At 35.4% G+C, this 25,580-nt stretch overlaps 1 protein-coding gene across 1 annotated transcript in view; it reads left to right on the top strand.

The window, feature by feature from the left end:
- The window catches only part of RYR3 (ryanodine receptor 3), a 343,388-nt gene that overhangs the window by 100,438 nt on the left and 217,370 nt on the right, over window positions 1-25,580 (top strand). Inside the window, exons 4-13 of the mRNA XM_058162131.1 lie at window positions 514-588; window positions 1,718-1,796; window positions 3,069-3,181; window positions 3,723-3,822; window positions 10,391-10,484; window positions 12,564-12,638; window positions 13,846-14,002; window positions 17,734-17,898; window positions 19,779-19,900; window positions 24,306-24,474. Of these exons, the coding sequence (XP_058018114.1) occupies window positions 514-588; window positions 1,718-1,796; window positions 3,069-3,181; window positions 3,723-3,822; window positions 10,391-10,484; window positions 12,564-12,638; window positions 13,846-14,002; window positions 17,734-17,898; window positions 19,779-19,900; window positions 24,306-24,474 (1,149 nt within the window). The remainder of the gene's footprint in view (window positions 1-513; window positions 589-1,717; window positions 1,797-3,068; window positions 3,182-3,722; window positions 3,823-10,390; window positions 10,485-12,563; window positions 12,639-13,845; window positions 14,003-17,733; window positions 17,899-19,778; window positions 19,901-24,305; window positions 24,475-25,580) is intronic.

Genomic DNA, 25,580 nt, shown 5'->3' with positions numbered 1-25,580 from the left:
TCAAATCTATGATTCTTTTTAAAGAATTTGATGCAAAGGGCAATATATTTGGGGAAGCCGTTAGAACATGATGTTCTCTCTATCTTAAAATACTTCCCTGATGTAGTGAGATCGGATATCTGGATGCAGGTACTTTCTAGTTCTGTATAGATAGATATCTGATATATAAACACACCTGCATTTTAAATTTATAATCTGTAGATATATGCATTTTAGAAAATGCAACTATTTTGCATTCTGTTGAATCAAAATTAATATACTTTAGATGAATTGATTTATAGAGCAAAGGCAATTTCCCAGTTTGATAGCAGTTTTTAAGCATTTTTTTTTACAATAGGATTATGCGCATATGAATAGAGAAATGTCACTGTGAATATACAGGTGTTCTTTTCAAGAATTGGAAGAACTGTTAAAACAGAGTGAGCTATTTTTTAAACCCATAAGAAAACATGTAAATATGATTTTGTTTTCAATCATGGTGAGCTCTCAGCTTCTCCATCATTTATTCTACAGGCAGCGCAAGGAGGTGGTCACAGAACCCTGCTGTATGGCCATGCGATTCTGCTTCGGCATTCTTTCAGTGGAATGGTAAGAGAGAAGGAGGGATGGAGAGAAGAAAGTTCAACAGAATAAAACTAATAATATTTGTTGGAGCTCACTGCCTTCCAATGCCATCTTGGATGCTCACCAAACTGGGATGAAAGTTCTAAGGCCACATCACAGCACACTCTTCTCCTGAGACAGAATAAATAAATCATTCATGTCAACCTGGCACTCTAGAACAGAGGCCTCCAAACTTGGCAACTTTAACACTTGTGGATTTCAACTCAGCTTTGCTGGCTGAGGAATTCTGGGAGTTGAAGTCCACAAATCTTAAAGTTGCCAAGGTTGGAGACCCCTGCTCTTGAGGGCATAGGGGATAACTTTGAAGGACAGTGGGAGATCCATTACAAAGGGAACTGTCGGACAAGCGTGGGTTGACCCCAATCGAAGAAATAAATTTAAGAAACCATCTCAGTCAAGTCCCTTCCTCATTCATATGAAGATAACATGAGGGAGGAGAAATGCACAATCGGATTTCAAGACTGTTGCTGTACAGTGGCTATTCTAATAAGAGATAGTTTGAGACTCTTATTGGCACAGCTTTCAGACTTCTCAATTGATATGACCAATTTTGAGAAGACCGGAACAGTTTCAAATTCAAAAAGACTGAAGTATTGTAATGGTGCTCATTATATGATTAATTAAATTAATTATTCATGATTAAAAAATTAGTATGATTAAAAAATAATTAAATGTGTGCCACCTATCTCACCACTGAGTGATATTGCATAGCTAAATTTGTTGCACAAACTATTTTAAATTTGTAGCTTTGATACCATTTGTCTATTGAATTCCACTATTCCTATTTTTAAAAAAAATAAAAATATTTTTTAAAAATATTTTTTAAAAAAATTAAAAGATTTTTAAAATAAAATGATTTAAATCTTAAATTCTTTATGAAGTCAGCCATGGGAATTAAATTGACATTCATAAACATTCAAATTGATATCTATTCATTTCAATGCAAAAGAATTTGAAATATTGAAATATATTGAAATACTGTTATTCAAAAGAATAGTGGGCTCATATCTCTCAATTCAGATCCAAGGCTTCATTGAGACACACTTACACAAAATGATTTGAAGGGTCTTACTAACTTTAAAATGTTTTTCAGTATTTGACATGTTTAACAACATCAAGATCTCAGACAGATAAACTCGCATTTGATGTGGGCCTACAGGAAAATGCAATAGGTATGTATGCAATATCAAATAAAATATCACCCTAGGTTAGAAGGCTTAAAACATATGTAATTTGTTTGTAAAATCTAGTTCATCAGTCATCTAAGGTTGACATAATTGTAAGGGTTGATGTAGCTTCAAATTTTGGCTGCCTGCCTAGAACTGCCAGAAGCAGAATAATTATTCAGTCCTTAGCAAATTACAATATATGATTAGTATCCTGTTATGCATTCATGCGATATTCATGTACCTATGCAGAGAGATGATAATTTCTTATTGTATTACACAAAATTATTCTGAAACAAATATATGAACTGCAGTTAGGGAAACAAACTACAGTTAGGTGAGCATGAATATTGATAATATTGATAATTCTTGTTCTTATCCATGGAGAAGATGACCAAAAAAAGCATTACTCATTGCTGCATGCAGAGAAAGCCTTAATGAAAACCAAAGCCTATTGAGCTTAAAATTGTAATTATCTATGTTTAAATATGTGCCACATTAAGTCATATATACTGGATTCAGAAAGGCAATTGTGGCAGGCTATATCTTGACTTCTGCAATATGCATACATGTATTTTAGCAGGTTCATTGTGGAACCGTAAGCAGGACATCCATATGATAGGAATCCTGTAGATAATTTACTTCCAACCATCTGTGGAGAACTTTCACCTTCTGAGTAGAACTATCCATTTATTGTCTCTGTCAGAACTCATCTTTCGCTCCAGCTCTGCTTCGCTAGATGACAGCCTTCCATAAACTATGGGATGAGGTAGCTGAGGGGGATAGAAAACCGAAACTAAAGTTAGTGCCATCCTGAGACCTCAGCTGATCACACCGATGTCACAAGTTTGGGAAATGGAATGGAATGCCAGTTTAACATCTAGCCTGCCTTTTCAGGGACAGTTACCAAAACAACTTCTTTGAATAAGACTGGACAAACAGGAAATAGCAGGGCAGTGGACCGAGAAAGGGAAAGTTATCTGGGATGCTTTTGCATGCAAAACCTCAGTTCTGGCTTTTGTTTTACTGTAACCACTTGGCTTTTAGTAAAAGTATTCTCTTCACTACAAATGGAGTTGAAAGTTTTGCTTTCCTAGAAGACCAAGATGGGGCAGGGCTGACAGTCTCACTGTCTGGTTTAGTCATTGGCAGTTTTCAAATGGAGGCCTCTAAGAATTTGGAGGATATGTTTTCATATTTTTAGATATCCTGAACTTGCTTGAAATGGTCTGAGACTTCTTTCCTCAGATGTAATTTGGGCACTTCTGCTTACTGTAGGTGAAGCATGCTGGTGGACCATACACCCTGCTTCTAAACAAAGGTCAGAAGGAGAAAAGGTACGGATTGGAGATGATCTTATTCTAGTTAGCGTGTCCTCGGAAAGATACCTGGTAAGCAGTAGTATTCATAATAACTTTAATGTTACTGATTAGTGCTTTTGTCGATTTTAGCCTTTTTCCCCCAGTTAGAAGCATACCTATTTCTTTTGCATGCTTTTTCATAGAATTATGATCAGAAAATCTTTAAATAAATCTGAGTTTGGGAAAAAAAATGTCGTCCTTTACTATATACTTCAAGAAGAAGAATGGATAAGTCTGAGACAGTTAAAGAAGGATTGTGAAAAACAAACTTTAGTTTCTGCTGAAATAAATTGATGAAATACATTATTAAATCTCTTTTAATAAAATGTCCCATGATGAAATAAGAGAGATAAGAAATAATGCCAAAGAAAATCAAATAAAAGACTCTTGAGAATGGTAAAAAATTTTCTTCTTTAATATTATATAAGCTTTAGCTTATTTACCAAATATTGGGATTAGTTTTTCCCCCCTAAATCTTATAAACCCCAAGATGTAAAAGTTAAAGGCTGTATTTTTATACTTTGCAATAACAATAATAGTTTTCTTGTGTTTTCACTTTTTCTCTTTGCAGCATCTTTCTGTGGCATATGGAAACACACAAGTAGATGCTTCCTTTATGCAAACACTCTGGAATGTGCACCCCACTTGTTCAGGAAGCAGCATTGAAGAAGGTTTGTTCAGTTATGGTTATGCTACTAGTTGAAATCACTACTTATTTGCAAGTGTGCACTGCAATTTCTACAGCTAAAAATATACTGTACTTGCTCTTCAGCTTTTAAGGCCTTTGGGTATTGTATGGTTGCCAGTGACAAATCTATTCTAGCATAATCCTTGCCAAATATTTAGATTCCTGAATTAAAGCAAAGAAGTCTGTGCATAGATTATTCTGCCTTTACTTACAGTGTGAAGATGTAATACAGAACTTCCTAGATGGCTTGAGCAAGGAAAGAATAGAACCATGAGTTGAAAAAGAACTTATAGTTTGTTACAAATGAGCTGAAAGAAAGCACCACATCCCTCCCGGCTTCATTTGGACATGGAGATTACTACGTACAATATGTGCTATGAAAGTATTGATTTTTCACTGAAAGCAGGTGTCATTTGCCCTTACTGACCTCAGTAAATAGTGTATGTGACTATCTGGGTAGATTCCCAGTGTCATCACTTTGTGTATGCTACCTAATGAATTTTAAGATTCTTTGATTATGTCTTAACTTTCAATTTTTATTCCTCCCAATAAGAACTATTTCATAAGAGAAAGCAGGTCTTTTCTATTTTCCACTTGCAGGTCAGAGAAATGTATGCCTATTAAAGGACAGTATGTGCAATAATTTCTGGTAATGCTATGACTTTTTGGATCAAACTGGTGTATAAAACCTCTTTCCTTCCTATCCTTCCTTCCTTCCTTCCTTCCTACCTTCCTTCCTTCCCTCCCTCCCTCCCTCTGTCCCTCCCTCCCTTGGAAAATAAAATTCCAGAATGTTCCTCTGAAAACTCAATAGGCAAATGTACAAACACCCTTTATCGCATTTAGTAAGCAATTGGTGGAAAGGTGAATGGACGGTATACAGTATTTTGCATTTTGCATGTCAACATTCAACATTTAAATAATGTATTTGAAATCATTGAATGGAAACTTAGGGTTGACTAAAAGGGGAAGGAAAAGCGGGCAAGTCTCATAGATCATTGCCAACAACATAACTTTAATAATATAATTATGAATAATGGAAAAATTTAACAAGTTATTAGATACTGTATGAAGAATAATGCACCAATATGTTTTTAGCATACAGTTTTGCCAGCAGATTAAAAACAGTAATGCATGACATATTTATAACAATGCCTAAAGACAGTTTGTATTTGGAATACTCATGTGATGGCTTGGGAAGAAAGTGAACATTTTTAGCAAGCCTTGAAACACTCTACTGCAATTGGGGATTTGAGGAAAGAGCCAGAAGGAAAAGCAGAAATCAGGAGATGTTGTGAAAACCACTGTAGATTGGAAAAAGAGTTCTTCTTAAGACTCATTAAAATCTTCCATTCATCTAAAAGATCAACAGCTTATTAGTGCTAACATCTTATTGTTTGGCCATCAATTGCATTTTGTATTGCAATCATGTTTTTTTCATGTTGTAATTTTTCTCTACATAAAAAGCTAAAAACCTTTAAGCAAAAAAAAAGGGGGGGGGGACGGAGGAAGAGAAGAAAGAGAGAAAAAAAGAAAAGAAAAGAAGGGAGATAGGGAGATCTGACAGCCACTGTATGCATTCTTCTTGTAAATGACTAAAAATAGTTCCAAAGAAATCAGATCCTTTGACAATGTTCTATTTTCAAATGGAAAGCACCTGCTCTTCTTTTTAATCCCAGTTTGAGTGAAATGTGAAAGCTTTTGCTTCAGAAAGGTTTGCAAAATGTCACCTTTCAATTTGATTCTGATGCTTTCATCACACCCAGCAGCCCATTTATTCTGTTTCTGCTGTTGCTGATGCTGCTTCTTTTGGCTTCCTTTGTGTTGAAGTCAAGCTCTATTCTGATAAATTCATATGTACTTTGAGATAGATAGACAGATTGATTGATTGCTAATCCTGATATGGCTTGTGTTCTGCACAGGTTTTCTCAATGCAGAACCCTGCAGGATCCAACATGATTCCATGAATTTAGTGGAGCTTGCCTGAAACAGTCTCAAAACCTCTAGGAAGCCACATGGTCTTAAAGTTCTTAAACCCTTTGTGGTTAATTTGAGTGTTGGGCTTGAATTTCTAATCGTTTTAGTGTTTTGTGTTGACAGCATTATATTCAGATCTCTATTCTTACATAACATTTGTTTCCAATACATATTAATGGGATTGTTATTCAGCAAGTGAATTTAGAGCAATTTCACCCAGAGATACTGATGAATCATTTCCCTCTTATTTGCAACAAGACAATGCCTTCATTTATCCTGGCCTCTCAAGGTTTAATGGGTTGGAAATTTATGTTCCATTAAAATGTAAATCTATAGAAAAGCCAAGGTTTTTACCTTTCCCTGTTCACTTGTTACCTTATGCAATATTGATTTTATACAAAGGATTTGATGGAATAGAAATAGTGTCACTTATCAGTCAGCAACAATTTGTGCTTGTGTTTTAGTTGTTTATCATGTGCCATATACTTAACATTTTTCTACTGCATTTATACATTACAAAGTAGCATTTCCAGATTGCTTTCGTTTTTACCAGCCAGTTCTCTACCAGAAGAACACAAGACTATAGTGTTCCCTAAAAGTTTCTTCTGCTGTCCAGGGGTTTATTGCTCAGGGTTTTAGAAATCTCTTAGCACCATTAATATAGCTATCTTCTCTGCATTTTCTTTTTAAAGCATCTAGGAAATTAGCTGTTATAATAGCACCATATTCTGTAAATCATACCTGTTGTGAAGCAATCTTCACTTTCTATGTGTTTCAGAACTGCTTGTCAAAGTTACACACATATCTACAAACATATATCATGCAGAGGCCATAAACTGGGTGACCAACCACTCATATAAGTCATCTTTCCTCCTTAGAAAAAAAAGCCACATTCATCTTGCTCTTTAACAAAATGCTTTTTTTAAAGTCACCATCACCTTTTCTCCTGGATTCCTTCATATGAGTTTGTTTGTCAGATGAGACCTTAGAATATGCCCACTCGGCCAGATCTTACTGAGCAGCAGGGACAATGGGGAGTAAGGAAGTCCCTTAGATAGCTAGGCCCTATGCCATGCAGGTCTTTGTAGATAACAACAGCCTTGAATTATACCAGGAGCTTATCGATAACCAGTGCAGTTTTCATACCTGAAATGTTACATGAGCATACCAAATTATACCTTGTAGGCATTCTGAATCAGCTACAGCTTTTGAACGGTCTTCTAGAGCAGTCGCATGCAGACCAGGGGTGAAATCCAGCAGGTTCTAACAGGTTCTGAAGAACCAGTAGCGGAAATTTTGAGTAGTTCGGAGAACTGGCAAATACCACCTCCAGCTGGCCCCAGAGTGGGGTGGGAATGGAGATTTTGCAATATCCTTCCCCTGCCACACCCACCAAGTCACGCCCACAGAACCAGTAGGGGAAAATTTTGAATTTGACCCCTGATGGAGACTATATTACAGAGATGACTAAGGCACAAGTGAATGTGAAAAGAAAAACCTTCCACCCAGAAAGGAGCACAGTTGGAATACTAGATGATTTTGGCTATAGCTAGGTCTGCATTTTCAGCAGGAGTTGTGTGTCCAGGAGGACTTTCAGATTGTACACCAGTTCTGTCTGGGGAATGTCTATTCATTCATAACTTAGATAGATGGGGAACTTATCAAATTTGCAAATGACACCAAGCTGGCAGGAATAGCCAACACTCCAGAAGATAGGCTCAAGATACAGAAGGATCTTGACAGACTTGAACATTGGGCGCTATCTAACAAAATGAAATTCAATAGTGAAAAAAGTAAGGTTCTACATTTAGGCAAAAAAACCAAAATGCACAGGTACCGTATATGTGGTACCTTGCTTAATAGTAGTACCTGTGAGAGGGATCTTGGAGTCCTAGTGGACAACCATTTAGATATGAGCCATCAGTGTGCAGCAGCTGCCAAAAAAGTCAACACAGTTCTGGGCTGCATAAACAGAGGGATAGAATCAAGATCATGTGAAGTGTCAATACCACTTTATAATGCCTTGGTAAGGCCACACTTGGAATATTGCATTCAGTTTTGGTCGCCGCGATGTAAAAAAGATGCTGAGACTCTAGAAAGAGTGCAGAGAAGAGCAACAAAGATGAATAGGGGACTAGAGGCTAAAACATATGAAGAATGTTTGCAGGAATTGGGTATGTCTAATCTGGTGAAAAAAAGGACTACGGGAGACATGATCGCAGTGTTCCAATATCTCAGGGGTTGCCACAAAGAAGAGGGAGTCGGGCTGTTCTCCAAAGCACCTGAGGGTAGAAAAAGAAGCAATGGGTGGAAACTGATCAAGGAAAGAAGCAACTTAGAACTAAGGAGAAATTTCCTGACAGTTAGAACAATTAATAAGTGGAATGACTTGCCTGCAGAAGTTGTGAATGCTCCAACAGTGGAAATTTTTAAGAAAATGTTGGATAACCATCTGTCTGAGATGGTGTAGGGTTTCCTGCCTGGGCAGGGGGTTGGACTAGAAGGCCTCCAAGGTCCCTTCCGACTGTTGTTATTATATTATTATTATAGATGGACTATCCATTATTCCAGAGGAACTCAGAATGCACTGTCTTGTCATTGTTGAATTCAGGATTGTTCTCCTCCCATCTCCATTCCATAATCCAATAGCCCTCTGGTGTTGAGACAAGCCTCAACAATATCACTTGATAGACCTGAAGTCAAGACATACAGCTGGGTATCCTCAACATATCTAATGGTAACTGATTTTGCAGTCTCCCATACATGTTAAACAAGAGAAAAAAAGTCTTTGTCCTGTTGTATTAAATAGATACTTCTATTTAATACAACAGGACAAAGACTTTGTCTCTCTTGTTTAATATGTATGGGAGACTGCAAAATCAGTTACCATTAGATATGTTGAGGATACCCAGCTGTATGTCTTGACTTCTCTTGAGGCAGGAAGAGAATTACTACAATACAGTCTTCTGCTGGTAATCAGTAAATCCAGTTGGATCCAATGATCAATGGTATGAAACATTACTTGTTATTTGTTATATGAAAGTCAGGTATTCAAGTAATATTGTAGCCTAGTTCTGTATTCAAAATGTTTCCTATACGTTTGAGGTTCTTCCACATGGGTTGTTAGCACTAAATCTGTAATTATTGTGCTTCATCCTGTCCTGTTTAGCAGCTGAACAGATTTGCAATGAAATCCAGATTTTTTTTGAGGTGGGCAGGGTTTTGTTTACAGTAATAATACTCTACAAAGTTGATGAATAGTGGCATTGACAGAAAACCATAATATGCCAACTCAGGCATGGTAATAATAATAACAACAGAGTTGGAAGGGACCTTGGAGGCCTTCTAGTCCAACCCCCTGCCCAGGCAGGAAACCCTAAACCATCTCAGACAAATGGCTATCCAACATTTTCTTAAAAATTTCCAGTGTTGGAGCATTCACAACTTCTGCAGGCAAGTCGTTCCACTTATTAATTGTTCTAACACAATCTTGACATGGTGATACAATTTTGCATACATTGTAATTAAGTACTTGCATCCTGACATCTGACACAAGTATGTGTGTCACCATTTACATGATAATACCAACACACATGCTTCATCATCATAACCCTTGAAGATGCCCATGGCAAGTAAGACATTATAAGATTATGGACCCCCATAACCAACTTGTGATTATAACTGGTCTATTTTCCAGTTGGTGAGAACTCTTATCTCACTCTCTGCAGCCTGTCTTCAGTTGACACTGCATTTTGTTTTCCAATTGTTAAATTGGATTGGTAGCTTCGTCATCTTACAAATCCCTTTCCCTCGCCCACTTCCTTTCACAACAGTTACTATTCCCAACATCTACTTGGATATTTTTTGTATGATTTGAGTTACTTGGCATCCTGTTGATTCTAATTTAAAATGCAGTCAGTATTAACTTGACTTGTTTTGATTTACAGATCTTTGCAGTAGTTTCCAGGAATAGGGAATTGGGGTGAATTTGACAAGCATTTAGTCTTTTTCCTCCCCCCCTCCCCCCAGGAGACCAGTGGTTGTGCAAAACGTCAAATTAATGCTGACATTTTTTTCAAGAGATTTTCTTATGGATGGAATGTTGGCAATTTTTATTTCCTTTTTGTATGGAGTAGGTATTAAACTAATTTCAATTATACCCATTTAGTTTTATGTTCAATACAGTGGTACATATTGCATCAAATAATATGTTTTCAGAACCAATACTTTGAAACCACCTTACAATTACAATTAAAGCACACAGTGGATCAAGTAGATTTGTTGAGCCCAGGTGAAAATAAGTTTGGCTAAACAAAAGCAGGAGCAAAAACATCTGAACTAGTCCTGTGCCAGGTGGGAAAATAATCATAGGAGTTAAACATCAAAAGTTTTATTCCTGTTATTTTATAGTTGGTGATTTGCTTAAGGCATGTTGGTAGACCCGCAACTGAGCAGGCATTGGAAAGAGAAAATAGCCTAGAACTTTTAAATTTTAATGCAAGGTAGATATACTTCCATTTCCAGATACTTATTGTTAAAATGCTGTCCCAGTTAATTATTTTCTCTTCCTCTAGGATACCTACTTGGTGGTCACGTATTACGTTTGTTTCATGGCCATGATGAATGCTTGACCATTGCATCTACGGAACAGAACGATTCACCACATAAGTGAGTTGCACTATACAGTAGATTATGCATATTTTCCATTTTTTATTTCAGCTGTAAACCCAAACAGTCTTCATTCAGAAACAGTGAACAAGCATTTGTGGCACATGGCACATATCAGATTGACTTTTGTTGCCATTCTTCTGTTGATGTAAAATAAACCAGACGCTTTCTACAATTATATCTAGACAGTATAATTCAAGTTAGATGCAGTAGAACAACTGGCATCTCTTCTATCTATCTATCTATCTATCTATCTATCTATCTATCTATCTATCTATCTATCTATCTATCTATCTATCTATCTATCATCTATCTCTGTCCTACAGAAAACATGAATTAGTATCACATGGTCGAATTAAATATATGAAAAATTGTCTCCCATTCCAAACTTATTTACTCAGCACTACATTCTATAGGCATGTTTTTCCTAAGTAAGAACCTTCAAGTATCCTTGAAATAACATCACTGTTTACTGTTAAAAGATGAGAATACTTGGCATTGGAGATTAGCACTGTTGGTCCTTTATCAATAGTCACATCACATGCCAGGTGCCCTCTGGCTACGTTGCCTCTTGTCCTTGTTGCTTGTTCTACTGTCTGTAAAGATATAAACATAATAGCAGTGAGGCAAAACAGCTGCATCTTGCCCTTTTTTGTGAGAGAAATAAAGCAAATAAAATAAAGCACTAAAGGAAGCAAAGGGAAAGTTAGCAAAGGGCATTGTGTGACAGACATAAAAAACCTGAAGCAAGTATTTATAATTAATTGCTATTGCAAACTAAGATTGTTTAATTTGAGATAAGTGGTATTTGCCAACTTGTAGTTGTTGCATTTCAAAATGTACCTAGCAGAATTATATATAATATCGTGTTCCCCAAACTTTGTAAAGGACAATCAGCCAAAAGTTCAGATTTCGAAATTAAAAGACCCACTGATTGCTGATAAATAAATGAAGATGTTTTTAATCTTGATAGAATGGATGAAAATATGCTTAGGTAAGATCAAAAGTTCTTACTGATTCTTCCTAGCTTTGCCATGAAAACTGTTCAGCAGATGGTTGGTCTCCCTGTTGGGATACCTGGTTCGTTTGATATCTGGTTTGTTTGGCCATGACAAGATGTCTGTTGTTGGGCATAACTGAAAGCATAACTGGACCAGTTCTGTCTTTAGTGATATGGCACAACTTTGATCACAAATAAGGCTTCTTGTATTTGGGAGGAGTTTTATACTATATGACTGTATGTTCTGTGTGGCTTCCTGACAGGTTTGGCCTGGGACTATTTCTCATGGTCTTTGGGAATGAAATGGAGTTGTGATTATTGGCTCCTGCAGTAGAAGAGGTGGTGGGATGGATTTATTGTGATTATGGATGATTATTGTGCAGAATGTGTAGGATTTTCTTTACCAATGGTATTATTATTGTTGATACTGTTATTATTTGCTGTTTTAATCTTAGTTACTAGAAGAAAGAATTATAGACTGCTCAGAGTCTGGTCAACTAGAGTGACATAGAGTCTAAATAAATAAATAAAGCCCTGAATAAAATGGAAATCTTTTTTGAAATGTGCATAGTTTCATTCTTTTTCATCCATTGTTTCAGTGTTGCATTAAAAAAAAACTTGTAAAATTGTAAAAGATTACAAAGGCAATTTCAGAGGGGGAAAAGTGCCAACATAATCGGATAATATGATTAGCCTTAATTCTAAAACCATCATGTTTCTCCTAAATATCTGATCATTAAAATCTGGAAACGAATGAAATATCAGTGATTTCAAATGCTTTATTAACAAGAAGAATTTGAGATTTATGCAATTCAGGTCCTACTGCACTCCTAATTTCTTGAACAGGATTACAAGAAATCCAGTTCTGGTTTATTGATGATTGAATTATTTTACAGTTATTCAGTTTATATAGCAAAATCTAATTCTGAACCTTACTGAAAGAAGTTGTCAATTATTACAGAAAAAGCTGCAATCTCCAAATGCTGTGTATATTTCAATCACAGATTATAATTCTGCATACATTTAGTAATGCTAAATCTCCCATGCAGTGCATCTCAGCATGCTTAATCTGTTTCTAGGCGGGTCTTTTATGAAGCTGGGGGAGCTGGAGTACGTGCAAGATCACTATGGAGAGTAGAACCTCTTCGAATAAGGTGTGATGATTTTATGTTAAATTCATTGTTTTTGCATTATGCTGCCCTATATCATAGAATATAGAGTATTTTGTTCTGGGAAATCCAGCAGGCTTTCTTGTCTACCAATTTATAATTGATAGTCAGAACTCAGAAAGGAATTTGCTACTTCCTGTTTTTGTTGTGTAGTATTTCTTTTTAGGCTTAAATGTTTCAGTTGCTCCAATTTTCTCCTTTTCGATCCCCTATCTTATTCTCACCAAGCTTCCTTGTGGATGCTCCTTTCCAACACTGGGGTATCCAATATTAGGAAAATTATCCCAAGTGGCCAGAATAACAGACAGAAATGGGTTTATTTGTTTGTTGCAATTGGATCCTTCCTTAAAAGTTGACCTATGTTGGTTGTGTTTGTGTATTATCTCTTATGGGATGCTGTTTCAAGACCATAGGATTAAAGCCTTAGAGATAACTACTGAATTTAGATAGTAGGTTAATGATGAGAGCCCAAAAGTGACTAACAGTTTCCACCTCAATTTCTGAAGGAAAAGAAAAATGGAAGGCACTAAACATGGTAAGAAAGAAGCATAGAAAATTCCAAACATCTAAGAAAATAATGAATGTGAATCTGAGTTAATTTGTAATACTATTATGAGACTGTTGAACATATTAAAAGATGCCCCTAAGAAAGATCTTGGGTTGAAATAAATTGAGGTCTAACCAAATAAAACAAACAAATGGAAGTTTTTTCACTTTACTGATAGAATTAAGCCTGCACTTAGTGCATGAAAATGAGTATCTCCTAAAAATAAAATAGAATAACAGAATTGGAAGAATGCTTATATATTATATAGTTATTTTCATGGTTATGCTTATATATACTGTTGTGACAAAATAAATAAATAAAATAAATAGTCCAGTGTTCTTCAACCTTGGCAACTTTACAACTTGTGGACTTCAACTCCCAAAGCTGGCTGACGAATTCTGGGAGTTGAAGTCCACAAGTAGTAAATTTGCCAAGGTTGGAGACCGCTGATCTAGTCCAATCCCTTGCTCAAGCAGCAGACTCTATACCATTTCTGATAGATGGCTGTCCAGTTTCTTCTTGAAAGCTTCCAATGATGAAGCACCCACAACTTCTGTTCCATTGATAAATAAATACATTGGTAAATAAATACTTAGACTAGTCCATGTAAACCATAAACTAAATATTCTTTAAATGATTTTGAAGCTGGAGTGGAAGTCATATTCGCTGGGGACAACCATTTCGCCTTCGACATATTACAACAGGACAGTTTTTAGCATTGACAGAAGACCTGGGACTTGTTTTATTAGACAGAGAAAAGGCTGACACAAAATCAACTTCCTTTTGTTTTAGATCATCCAAGGTAAGTAATATTTTTACATTAAATGAATGTGGAATGTAGAACATGAATGTTCTACCTAAATCAAGTCTATCATGTAGCAGAAATGAATAAATGTCAATTTATTCATTTCTAAAATGGGTTTAGAAAATTTAGTTATTCATTCCTAAAATGGGTTTAGAAAATTTAGAACTCCGCCGCCTTCAACATGATCTGAGTTTAACTCATAGAATCATCTGTTACAATTTCCTTCCTGTTGAAGACTACTTCAGCTTCAATTGCAACAATACACGAGCACACAATAGATTTAAGCTTAATGTGAACCGTTCCAATCTTGATTGCAGAAAATATGACTTCAGTAACAGAGTTGCTAATGCTTGGAATACACTACCTGACTCTGTGGTCTCTTCCCAAAATCCCCAAAGCTTTAACCAAAGACTATCTACTATTGACCCCCAAGAGGTCTGTAAGGGCCGTGCATAAGAGCACCAATGTGCCTACCGTTCCTGTCCTAATGTTCCCTTTGATTGTATCCAATTTGTATAGTTATTTCATGCTTATGCTTATATATATGCTTATATATTGTATAATTATTCCATGCTTATGCTTTTATATACTGTTGTGACAAATAAATAAATAATAATAATAATAATAAATAATAACTTCGCTGAAGAAAATATTATGTTATTATAACATAATATTATATTATATTATGTTACATAAAACTGCTTGAAGAGAATCTATAGGCATGAAAGAAGATTTAGGAGTCATCTCACTGATATATCTGTTTGCTCTCTAAATTGACCTATCGCACCTTATAGTTTATTATGATTGAATTTCACCAACTTTTTGCACTTCTACATTTTTGTAAGTGTGCAAAAAGATATGTGACATTCAATTATAATAAGCATTGGTCATTTTTATGATGCTTTCCTATTGGATCTCCTTTCTAAGTGACCACTTCTTATTTTATTTATTTATTTGAACAAAAACAAGAAATAAGAGTAATTGTATGAAATCAGAAAAGGATGGGAAGAGTTGCACCATACCAAAGCTTTGGGTGAACCCAAAAAGCTCCTTGAGATGTTTATTGTGACATAAGGATATAATTATTGAACACATGGGTAGCAATCATGCTAACTACTTTACCTTGTTCTTGCCTTTGTTTGCCCTTCCCTCAAAGTTAATGCTGAATATATTGTACTATAGAAAATCACATTGCTGAGAAATTATAGTTCCATTCAACCAATTCAGTGAATCTAAACATTTTTATAGAGTACCAGTTTGGTACAATGATTAAAGGTACCAGGCTAGAAATTGGTATACCATGATTTTTAGTCCTGCCTTAGACATGATGACACCTGAATGTTTGTGGGCCAGTCATTCTCTCTCAATCCAAAGAAGAAAACAATGGTAACCTGTTTCCAAAATGCTGCCAGCCAATTGCTAGGAATCAATACATACTTTATGACTAAATGCAAATAAATGATCTTGACGTACATTCAGAAGTATATATATTCTTCTTTACAATATACTATACTAAAGCTTACTTCTCTACATAATCTTTTTTTTCTTGATTGAAATAATATTTTATTTATTTAGTTAGTTAGTTTGTCAAACATGTACGAGATAACATGTTTAGCCGGTTTAGCTCTGCCTGGTAAGGCCTGTTATTAAGAACACAAAGCCTGCAATTACTGCAGGTTCGAGCCCGGCCCAAGGTTGACTCAGCCTTCCATCCTTTATAAGGTAGGTAAAATGAGGACCCAGATTGTTGGGGGGGCAATAAGTTGACTTTGTAAATATATACAAATAGAATGAGACTATTGCCCTATACATTGTAAGCCGCCCTGAGTCTTCGGAGAAGGGCGGGGTATAAATGTAAACAAAAACAAAAAACAAAAAAAACAGATATAAGTATAAACATGAATATGAACACAGGAAATGGATACGAATAAATGGGGACAGTAGGACAAGGATGGTAGGCAAATTGGCACACTTATGCACGCCCCTTACAGATCTCTTAGGAATGGGGTGAAGTCAACAGTAGACAATATCTATGAGAAATCATTGCCAGGGTATTTTTCTTGCTTACTATTCAACTTAAAAGCAGCAGCCAGCAGCATTAAAGATGTAACAGCATTTTCCATTTCTCTGCTTTCTTAATTTAATCTATTGATAGCTTTCTTCCGCCTTCTAACATCTCTTTTTAAATGAACTTTTTGTATTTTCAAATACACTTAATAAAACTCATCAGTGAAGAACTGATTTGTACTATATATTAATTGATAGAAACATACACTACGTACTGAGAATGTGAAAAATATATTAGTTTTGTATTTATGAGATTGAAAAAGCTGATTACGATGTGAACATTCAAGTTGCAAAACACTATTTTTTGCAGAGGAACCTATTTTTCCTTATTGTTAATATTCCCTAAAGCTGAATACCCAGGATTCATTACTTGAATAGTGTCTGCTTCTGGATAGTAGACTTACACTCTTTATTTCATATAGCAGTTCTCCATCTCTGAGAACTGAGAAGTGACATAATTTTTTTCTGCTATTGACAGGATAACGGCTTTCCTAGGGAGTAAATTGAAATTCCACTTTATATTATGACAGAATTATCTGTATATATTTAAATTGACGCTGAAATTTGACAGTCATAATCCACAAGTGTAAAATATGAAAATAGGGCATGGAATTGGGAGAAAGTAATTTTACTTGTAGGCCTGGAATACACAAAAGAGGACGCCTTATATTTTATTTTCAATAGAAGATGGAGGACGCTGAGCCTCTTTTTTTAAATCTGGAGAAAGATGGGAAAGTGGCAGTTCAGCTTTGCCTTCCTGGTTCCAGGAGTAGATTTCAATGCAACTGAGAAATTGATGTTCCAAAGATGTAGATATAGATAGTCCTCCACTTACAGCAGTTCAATTAGTGACTGTTCGAAGTTACAACAGTACTGAAATAAGTGACTTATGACCATTTTGCACATTTATGACTGTTGAAACTGTTGTCCCTAAGGTCATGTAATCAAAATTTGGATACTTGGCAACTGACTCATATTTATGATGGTTGCAGTGTGCTGGGGTCATATGATCACATTTTTCAATGTGCTGATAAACGAAGTCAATCAGGAAACAAGATTCAGTTAACAACTGACAATAAAACTTGTAAAATGGGACAAAATTCACTAAACCACTGTCTCACTTAACAACAGAAATGTTGGCTCAATTGTGGCTGTAAGTCGAGGACTACTGTACTCTCTTTCATGACCTCCAGAGAGAGGAAGGGTTGTTGCTGTTGAATTCTAGAGTGGTTTATCACAAAGTCCCAACTACCTACTAAGTACACAATGATTTTTTTTAATCAATCACTGATATAAAAATTGTTCATGAAGTAAAAAATTACATATCTTACCTTTCTTCACTTATGCACACAACTTAGGGCAACTAACAATTGGTTAATAAAAACACAATCATATTCCAAACGTTAAGAAACACAACATAGAGAGCATGCTAAAAAACTTCTCTGACCAATAAAACACATGTCTAAATGTGCAAAAATTACACATCAACTTAAATGAGGTGTTATCATACGATAAAACACTGATCTAGGTATTTTTGAGGGGCTAAGAACTATATAATTTTGGTGCAGCCACCAAAAAAGTTCATTTCTCTGATACGCACCATTGTTATGAATTACTAATAATTTGTTAATTTTCTTCTTTTTCACCCCTGTTGCATAAAGGAAAAACTGGATTCTGTTCACAAACGTGATATAGAGGGCATGGGATTTCCTGAAATAAAGTATGGAGATTCTGTTTGTTTTGTGCAGCATGTAGCTAGCACTTTGTGGCTGACATACAAAGCACAGGATGCTAAAACATCACGTTTAGGACCATTTAGAAGAAAGGTAAAAAGAACATTTGTATTTTTATTCCATCATCTGCAATTGCAAATAGCTTGCACATGTGGATGTGCGGAAGCTCATACAGCCAGAAAATATTGCACATATTTAATTGTCTGCACTGTTGCCTAGAAAGATGCAGTGTGAATAGTTTTTGGGCATGAGGCTTTTGAGAGCTACTCACTTGGGCTCAGTTTATTTGTGTATGTGTGTGTATGTGTGTGTGTACAAATAGGCAGGCAGCACCATCTGTTCTAGCTATTACAGATATAATTAGTTTGCCCCACTGGTCCTTTTTATTGAGACATATAGACTCAAGGAATTGCATCAGTCTTCTTGAGACCCATTAACAGTAGGTGCTTCTGTTTTCCTCAGCACTGGAGTTTACTTTCCAAATTGTGCGTTCAGGTCTCCTGTATTCTTTTTAAATTGTCCCAGGTACATCATATTTTCATATTAGAAACAAGAAAGCATTCTGATTTCTGTAAAGCCCATGGATTAATTCTATAATTTCATCTCATTCTCTTTATCAAGGATAGGAATATAGGGAACAAGCTGCATGCTTTTACATAACATGCCTGATATAGGAGAACATTTTATGGGTAGTTAAACTAATATGCTTTCTTTCTTTCTTTCTTTCTTTCTTTCTTTCTTTCTTTCTTTCTTTCTTTCTTTCTTTCTTTTTCTTTCTTTCTTTCTTTCTTTCCCTCCTTCCTTCCTTCCTTCCTTCCTCCCTCCCTCCCTCCCTCCCTCCCTCCCTCTCTCTCTCTTTCTTTTTAATATATTGATTTACCACATTTATACAGCCATCCATCACAGAAGTGACTTTCCCTTGATTTAAATCAGGGAAGTATGACTTCAATGATATCTTCTAATCGTAGACTAGGACCCAACAGATCCATCCTGGTTTGCAATCCTAATTTGTAAAAATTGTTCAAACCATAGTTTGTTCATTTGGATCTCTCAGCAAACTGGGAGGCCTGACACATTAGAACACATAAAGGTTGGAGGATGGCAGCTTTATTCCCACATGACCCGATGTCCTTTATTTCAGAAAGCTGTCTTTTAGATTCCATTTTTCAAAAACCCATTTTTGTCCTTCATTCTGGTCATTTCACTTTACCATGGTAAATGATACCACTTAATGGACAGTCTTTCACATTCATGTAAAAAATATGGAAATGTACTGTCTTTTTAAAACAAATTTACATATACAGTTTGGTTTTAGTTATTTTTATCAGAATATGCATTTCTGTAAAGTTTTTCTTGGTTTTGCTCATGATTTTTCTTTTATAAAGTTAAGTTTTAGATGTAAATATTTTTTGTTCTTAACCACTTTCAGGTTTGCTCCTTTTTCAGGTTTGTCCTTTATTTTTTTCCAAGATAATATGTCAACCGTATGCATACACTGTCCTACACTTCTGCTCTTGCTATTTTTCTCAGCTGCATCTTATAGCATATTATGTAAAATCCAGCTGGGACATATTATCTGAAATTAAAAAGAACATCAGCAAATTAAAATTGCAATTTTCTGCCAATCTCGCATACTATCATTAGCAAGCTGCATAGTAATATTTGAGAACATAATTGAAAACATGCAGGGAATTGTGACTTATAGCCACAATTGAACTCCAATTTTCTGTTGTTAAGCATGACAGTTGTAAAGCAAATTGTGCCCCATTTTATGATCACATGAGCCTGTGCCATATGTCATAAACACAAGTCAATTGCCAAGCCTGAATTTTGATTACTTGACCATGGGAATGCTGCAATGTTCCTAAGTGTGAAAATCAGTCGTAAGTTACATTTTTCAGTGTCATTTTAACTTCAAATGCTCACTAAACAAATGGCTGTATTTTAAAATATTATTTTGACCATTATTTTAGGTTATATTACACCAAGAAGGGCACACAGATGATGGACTCTCCTTGCAAAGGTGTCAACACGAAGAATCCCAGGCTGCTAGAATTATTCTCAATACCACAAAATTATTCAGTCAATTTATAAGGTATAATTTCTTAATATAATAATTAATAATTAGCATTTATAACATTTATAGTTGAAACGTGGCAGAATCTATTTGGAAATACATTCTGCTGATATTGAATTATAATATATTATTGTTGAAGATTTATTTCCACAGATAGGAGATAATGGTGTATTGACATCCAAAACCTACTCTTGATATTAACAGCTTTTTCAAATGTCTTTCAAATATTCACTACATCAGCGGTCCCCAACCTTTTTGGCTCCATAGAGGAGGGCGGGGATGGTTTAAGTGCACACGGCCTAATCCCATGCATGTGTAAATAAAGCTTCGTGCACTCGCCCATCACTTGCGTGCCCCAGGGGTTGGGGATTCCTGCACTATATCTTAGAAAATCACATTTGTTAATCATCAAGAGTCTTCAGCAGTTTAGTCTGCAGAAAACCTACAAAGATATTTTAGCAGGATGATTTCATTGACCATTGTTTGTTCCAACATTTACCATAGGTGTCCTCCAGCTGTATGGGGACCCATCACTCCCCGAATTCCGGTCAGCACGGCTATATATAACCCCAAGGAAGCAGGTTGGAAAATGCTGCTCTAGCCTAGCCTCTCTAACCTCTTCCTTCTCCGTTCTTATCATACTCTCAGATTTTAGAATGTAGTGACAGAAAGTTCCTTTTTTCCCCCCTTCAAAATATGCAGTGGTTGTGTTATACTGATTGTGCTTCACAGACTGGAGCCTTTTGAAATCTCTTCTTGCATAGGCTGTAATAACATGTTTGCATGAATGAAAGTTACTTTAAAAAAATCTGTTCAAATGATATTCCTTCTCTTCATCCTATGGAACAGATACTGGTATTTCACAATACTCTATATTGCAAAAATTAGCAATTTCTTCCCCAAGACTTTTATCATACAGACATGCAGATGATATTATCAGGACATTGACCAGTTTTGCACTTCTGTGTGTAACTCTATTAGCTTTTTAAATTCTGCATCTATGAATCATGTGATATAAAATATTCTATGTGTAAGACAAACTATATAATAGTAATAATTGTATGCTGATTATTATTATTATTATTTTCCATAAAAAAGTTTTATTTTTACAATCATGTCAAACAACTCATCCAATGTACAGTTATATACAATTAGTCGGGCTTGCCCAGTCACCACCCCCCTTTTTAACACTCTTCCCTCTTCTACCTTCTTTTACTTTCCTAACCTTCCTCCTCTTCTCCTTTCTTCCTCCTCTCCTCCCTCCACCCTACACCTTCCTTTTCCCTCTTCTACCCCTCTTCCTTCCTCTTCTCCTCTTTCCTACCTCCTACTCTCTCTTTTCTCCCTCCCCACCGTTCTAAAATGATAACTGGGCAGACCCGACCCTACATTAATTATATTTATACATCTTCAATAATCCCTGTGCATTAACCATCACTCCATCTCTAGCCTCAACCCCCAATTCCCTCCCCTTACCCCCCACCCCCCACCCCGACTTCCCAGAACAAAATGCAGGGTATCAAAACTAACAATCATAATCTAAAATAATTCCTAAATTATAATCTCTAGTCACTCCACACTGAATCACACTCTCAATTCCCCTCTCCTTCAGAAATATATCTAATACAAAATATTTCCTAAATTTACTCATATGCTATTCGATATTTTTTTATCTGATACTTATTTTGAATATAATCAATCCACATTTTCCATTCTAAAATATATTTTTCTTGTGTATAGTCTTTCAAGTAAGCAGAGATTTTTGCCATTTCTGCCAGATTTGATACTTTGAGTGTCCATTCTTCAATTGTAGGTAATTCTTCTTTCTTCCAATATTGAGCAATCAAAAGTCTTGCGGCTGTTATTAAGTTCAAAATCAATTTAGTCTCTATAGCTGTACAATCCATAATTATTCCTAGTAGAAAGAACTGAGGAGTAAACTTAATCTTCTTTTTCAAAATATTCTGCATGATCCACCATACTTTAATCCAAAATGCTTTAACTTTTTTACAAGTCCACCATATATGGTAATAAGTGGCATCTTCACAATCGCATCTCCAACATTTAGCCTGTACATTAGGATACATACATGACAACTTTTTGGGGTCTAAATGCCATCTATAAAACATCTTATAAAAATTTTCTCTCATATTTTGCGCTTGTGTAAATTTAACATTCCTCACCCAAATTCTTTCCCAAGTTTCCAACATTATTGGTTGCTGAAAATTTTGTGCCCACTTAATCATACAATCCTTAACCAATTCAGTCTCTGAGTCTATTTCTACTAATACATTATACAACCTCTTAATATGCTGTTGGCCTTGATCTCTCATTTGTTTTAACAAATTATCCTCAATTTGCTTAACACCTATTTTTTGATCTAATTTCCATCTAGCTTGTAATTGTCCATATTGGAACCATGTATAATTTTTCCCTTCTTCCCCCATCTTTTCTCTAGATTTTAATTGTAATTCCCCCTTTTCCATACAAAGAAGTTCTTTATAAGTAACTATCTCCATCTTTTGATATATATTTATATTTTCTATCATGTGTCTCGGGATTGCCCATATTGGAATCTTTCCATCTAATTTATATTGATATTTCCTCCAAACCCTCAATAATGCATTTCTAATTATATTATTTTTAAATATTTTATCTACTTTCTTATCATATAATAAATAGGCATGCCACCCATATAACAAACCATAACCTTCTATATTCAAAACTCTTTCCTCAGTTAAATTAATCCAATCAGTAATTAATGATAAGACAACTGCTTCATAATACAATTTTAAATTAGGCATTTTAAGACCCCCTTTCCTTGTATCCTGCATTATTTTTAATTTTATTCTTGGTTTTTGCCCATCCATACAAATTTATTAATCCCTTTTGCCATTCCTGTAATTTAATATCATTCTTAAGCACGGTATCATTTGAAACAAAAATAAAAACCTGGGCAAAACATTCATTTTTATAGCCGCTATTCTTCCCAACAAAGATAGTTGTAACTTCTTCCAACTCTCCATTTCTTTCCATACCTTCTGCCACAATACCTCATAATTATTTTTGTATAATTTAACATTTGAAGCTGTAATATATATTCCTAAATATTTAACCTTTTTAACAATTTCAAAACCTGTAGTTCTTTCTAACTCTTCTTTTTGTTGTATATTCATATTTTTAGTTATCATCTTTGTCTTTTGCTGATTCACCTTAAATCCAGATACTTTGCCATACTGACCAATTATATCTTTTAAACCAGTAGCTGAGTATATTGGTTGAGATACAGTAACAACCAAGTCATCTGCAAAAGCTCTTAATCTGTAATCTTGATGTTTAACTCTAATTCCCCTTTTCCATACAAAGAAGTTCTTTATAGGTAACTACCTCCATCTTTTGATATATATTTATATTTTCTATCATGTGTCTCGGGATTGCCCATATTGGAATCTTTCCATCTAATTTATATTGATATTTCCTCCAAACCCTCAGTAATGCATTTCTAATTATATTATTTTTAAATATTTTATCTACTTTCTTATCATATAATAAATAGGCATGCCACCCATATAACAAACCATAACCTTCTATATTCAAAACTCTTTCCTCAGTTAAATTAATCCAATCAGTAATTAATGATAAGACAACTGCTTCATAATACAATTTTAAGTTAGGCATTTTAAGACCCCCCCTTTCCCTTATATCCTGCATTATTTTTAATTTTATTCTTGGTTTTTTGCCCATCCATACAAATTTATTAATCCCCTTTTGCCATTCCTGTAATTTAATATCATTCTTAAGCACCGGTATCATTTGAAACAAAAATAAAAACCTGGGCAAAACATTCATTTTTATAGCCGCTATTCTTCCCAGCAAAGATAGTTGTAACTTCTTCCAACTCTCCATTTCTTTCCATACCTTCTGCCACAATACCTCATAATTATTTTTGTATAATTTAACATTTGAAGCTGTAATATATATTCCTAAATATTTAACCTTTTTAACAATTTCAAAACCTGTAGTTCTTTCTAACTCTTCTTTTTGTTGTATATTCATATTTTTAGTTATCATCTTTGTCTTTTGCTGATTCACCTTAAATCCAGATACTTTGCCATACTGACCAATTATATCTTTTAAACCAGTAGCTGAGTATATTGGTTGAGATACAGTAACAACCAAGTCATCTGCAAAAGCTCTTAATCTGTAATCTTGATGTTTAACTCTAATTCCCTTTATTCGATTGGAACCAAGTATTTTATTCAGAAGAATTTCTAAAGTTAAAATAAAAAGTAATGGGGACAGGGGACATCCCTGTCTCATCCCTTTCCCAATTTTAAAACTTTCTGTTAACCCACTGATTATTGTTTTGATTCTAGTAATGTATTCTTTTTTATAACTATTTGCTTTATCTTTTGATTCACAGTGGAAACAACAGTGTTACAACTCCCATCACTCTTCCCATTGAAGAAGTAGTTCAGAATCTCCAAGATTTAATTACATATTTTCTACCTCCAGAAGAAGAGCTAGAACACGAGGATAAACAAAACAAACTTCGTTCCCTTAAAAACAGACAAAATCTATTCAAAGAAGAGGTAGAAAAGGCTATGTTTAGAGCGTCGGGTGTTGGACTGATAGTCAAGTGTATATACGATTAACCTTTCAAAAGATGCTTTAAATAACCATTATTATTATCCTTGAAAAATTCAAAGTCTTAGAATCTTGGTTATTTTAATCCTTTTAAAGGTGAGATCCAAATGGGACCTTGGGAATATGATACAATTATGGAGTGGAAAGGGGTCACAAGGATCTCGTAGGTTAAAAAACACTGGTCTAGTTCATAACAAAATACAATTATGCTTCAGGGTTTTCTGAAAAGATCAGATTGTTTGCTCCACAGAATGCTAGTTTCTTTTTTCTGAAAAGCTGTCCTAGACAATTGATAGCTTAGATCAGGGGTGTCAAACTCAAGGGCCAGATCTAGCCCATAGGGTGCTGAAATAGGGGCCGGTTTAGCTCAGGCTGGTAAGGCCTGTTATTAAGAACACAAAGCCTGCAATTACTGCAGGTTCGAGCCCGGCCCAAGGTTGACTCAGCCTTCCATCCTTTATAAGGTAGGTAAAATGAGGACCCAGATTGTTGGGGGGGCAATAAGTTGACTTTGTAAAAATATACAAATAGAATGAGACTATTGCCTTATACACTGTAAGCCGCCCTGAGTCTTCGGAGAAGGGCGGGGTATAAATGTAAACAAAAACAAAAAAATCTGGTCCATGGGGCCGCTCTAGAAACAGCAAAGGACTGGCCTGAGCTTTGTTTTCGCTGGCAGGGGATTGCAGGAAGTCATCACAGCCAAAAACAGAGCTTGGGAACCCGTTTTTTGCTGGCAGAGCACTCAGGCCACCCCAGGCGCCCCCAACATGACTGACATTGAGCTGTCCAGACCCCCTGTCCACGCCTTCCCGTCCATGCTCTTCTGGCCCCCAAGGTCAAACACAATCCTGATGCGGCCGTCAATGAAATTGAATTTGACAACTGTGGCTTAGATGAATATGAAGCATCATACGTAAGAATTTGTTTAAAGAAGGGCTGGTCGATGAGATATAATTTGTGATTTTCTGTTTAAAAGCAACTGTAGAGTTCCCTGACTGAGGGATTAAATCTTCCCCTTTGTAATTCACAGAAATAATTAATAATTTTA

The sequence above is a fragment of the Ahaetulla prasina genome, chromosome 1 (genome assembly GCF_028640845.1).
Source record: "Ahaetulla prasina isolate Xishuangbanna chromosome 1, ASM2864084v1, whole genome shotgun sequence".
Classification (NCBI taxonomy): Eukaryota; Metazoa; Chordata; class Lepidosauria; order Squamata; family Colubridae; genus Ahaetulla; species Ahaetulla prasina.
The sequence above is the reverse complement of the archived record's forward strand: the minus strand, read 5'-3'. Positions and strand labels throughout refer to the sequence as shown.